The 2,954-nt window shown below is 39.4% G+C and overlaps 1 protein-coding gene across 1 annotated transcript; it reads right to left on the reverse strand.

Annotated features, from left to right (window-relative positions):
- Positions 1-201: 201 nt before the first annotated feature.
- Positions 202-2,637, reverse strand: tirap (toll-interleukin 1 receptor (TIR) domain containing adaptor protein). The gene is made up of 3 exons (XM_014162792.2): positions 2,128-2,637; positions 822-1,385; positions 202-695 (listed from the first exon to the last, which is right to left on the reverse strand). Exons 1-3 carry the CDS (start codon positions 2,285-2,287, stop codon positions 517-519), a joined length of 903 nt encoding a protein of 300 aa, XP_014018267.1. The 5' UTR covers positions 2,288-2,637; the 3' UTR covers positions 202-516.
- Positions 2,638-2,954: the final 317 nt, after the last annotated feature.

Raw genomic sequence — 2,954 nt, forward strand, 5'->3', positions numbered from 1 at the left:
ACTCTGGCTTTTGAGCACCATGTGTGAATCAGTGTACATTGAGATCGCAAGTCTGCACACAACAAAATGGATTAGATGTATTAATATTTACATTTGTGATAAGAAACTCGATACAAAAAATAAGTTAATTGTGGTCATGTCAGATCAGTCAACCATTGCAGTCCCACTGATCAAAGACCTCAATTCAACGTTTATTATACGTTGGTTCAACATTATTTTATTTTATTGAAATTATGTGGAAACAGCGTTGATTCAACCAGTGTGTGCCCAGTTGGTTGTTTTTGTAAGGGGATTTCCCTAAGTCAGTCAGCTCCTTCTTTATTCTAGCTATCGTGTGATTTCACAGGAGGTTGGTGGTACCTTAATCGGGGAGAACAAGCTTGTGGTAATGAATGGTATCAAATACATCAACCACATGGTTTACAGGGGTTTGATGGCATTACATTTGCTCCGTTCCATCCATTATTATGAGCTGTTCTCACCTCAGCAGCATCCAGTGTGTGATTTACAATAGTCCTATGAATCTGCAGCCTCTGTCCTCTCAATCTCCTGAAGTGAAAGCAGAGGCTCAGAATTCTGATAGTTTGATGACAGTTTTGTCCTTGGAAAACAAGATGCCCCTTCCAATCTATTGCTAGTACTGTGCATGTTGCAATCAACTTTAGCAGCATCTTTTTCATCCATGTCCTCCAAGTCTACAAAGGAAAGCACAAAGAGGTTATTCAGCCATAGATTTGAACGTGTCTCTAGTTGTTGTTGACAGATTTCTCTTTGTCAACAACTACACAGACTCAGAATTGTACCAGACTTTTACTACTCACACTTCAGCACTGTCTTGTACACCTGTGTGTAGCCTCGCTCTGGGTTCTTGCTCAGGTCTTTGTAGTAGTAAAAGCGTAGCTCCTTTGGGTACTGAGAGTAAGACAGGTTGAGGACCAGGGGAATGATCCGGTTGGACATGGGCCCCTCAGACAGCGCCTGGTGCATCATGTACTGGCACCAGTCATCCAGCAGGAAGTTGGGGGTGATCAGAAGGGCCCAGCAATGGCTGCTCTGCACAGCCTGGCATAGCTCGGTGGGGATGGCACCCCCCACGCTGGCATCACGTTGCCGCAGGAAACAGCGCAGGCCACATGCCGGTTTCTCCAGGTAAGTGACCAGACGGATTGCTTCTTCGATGTCCACAGGGCTATGGCACACACACAAGTCGTAGGTCTGGCTCCAACGAATCATGGAGCTCAGAAAAGGTGGTGGTGGGTTAGGAGTGGAGGTGGGAACCAATGATGAGGCACCATCGACAGAAGGGGATGGGGTCCTGACCGGTACATGTGGAGAGGAGCTGCTCTGTGGAGACTCTTTTTTCACTAAGAGTTGACGGAACCAATCTGAAACAAGAGAATTAAACATGGGTCCTTTCCAGTGGTGCAAAGTACTTAAGTAAAAATACTTTAAAGTACTACATAAGTAGTTATTTTGGGTATTTGTATTCTACTTAACTATTTCTATTTTATATTTTACTTTTACTTCACTACATTCCTAAAGAAAATAATGTAATTTTTACTCCATACATTTTCCCTGACAGGCAAAAGTACTTGTTACATTTTGAATGCTTAGCAGGACAGGAAAATGGTCCAATTTATGCAGTTATCAAGAGAACATCCCTGATCATCTCTACTTCCTCTGATCTGGCCAATGCACTAAACACACATGCTTCGTTTATAAATGATGTCTGAGTGTGCCCTGGCTATCCGTAAATAAAACAATAACAAGAAAATGGTGCCATCTGGTTTGCTTAATATAAGAAATTTAAAGTGATTTATACTTTTACTTTTGCTACTTAAGTAATTTTAGAAATTACATTTTCTTTTTAAATTTAAGTATATTTCAAACCAAATACTTTTAGACTTTTACTCAAATAGTATTTTACTGGGTGACTTTCACTTTTACCTGAACCATTTTCTATTAAGTATGACAATTGAGTACTTTTTCCACCACTGGTTCTTTCACATCATAACTGTTTATCAAAACAGACAAGTTTATATCCAATTCGTGAATAGAAGTTATTTTTATTAAGTTGATCATCTACAAACAGTACATGTGGTTTAGGAAAAAAGTATTTCAACTTACCGAACATGCTCTTGACATCATTCTCCAGACTATTGCAATATTGTACCTCCAATAAGAAAAACTGTACTGTAATATCCTTCCCATTTGATTTCTTTATTTTAATAGATGTGCTGCTCTGTATACACACTAAGCACTTAACAGAGTTGATCACATAAGACATTAATTCTCATTATTGAAGTAAAAAAGAAAAGTTACATACAGTAACTACAAAAAATGGCATATAACACACCAAATGTTTCCCTGATACTCCCAGCAGAAAAAGAGGAAGCTGAATCTGTAGCAGCTGCAGCTCACTGTTTGTCAAAATGTCTTAATTCCCACAAGGCACAATGTCTCTCATTAAATTGCAATGTAGATCCGTTTTTTGTCCATAGTGCAGGGCAGGAGATGTCTAGCCTATACCTCCACAGACTAAAAATAATCCAACTGTAGCATGTTTTCTAACGTAGGCTACTTGGTCGTCCATCCTTAGTCCTGGAACTGCAGATTCATTATGCTTGTCTGGGTTAGAATCAAATCATTCAGTAGGTAATCAAATGTTTTTGGGAACTATGTATGCAACAGGAAGGAAGTCATGCAGTAACCCTTTTAGCCACAACTTTCACAGACAAGCTGTGGCACTACGTGTGATGTATAGCTGTTTAATGGTCTGTCATGCATGTAGGCTACTGTATTTATTTCTCAATTTTAACAACACATGCCATATTGATAGTAACCTATTATGTTATTTGAAGGAAGTATGAACACAGACCAAAACCTATATCATCTGCAAAAGTGTTTCGTAGTCACAGTGTGTAGGTAGTGTGTGTCCTTTTAGTGGTTAAGAA

Source organism: Salmo salar, chromosome ssa20 (assembly GCF_905237065.1).
Source record: "Salmo salar chromosome ssa20, Ssal_v3.1, whole genome shotgun sequence".
In the NCBI taxonomy this organism is placed as follows: Eukaryota; Metazoa; Chordata; class Actinopteri; order Salmoniformes; family Salmonidae; genus Salmo; species Salmo salar.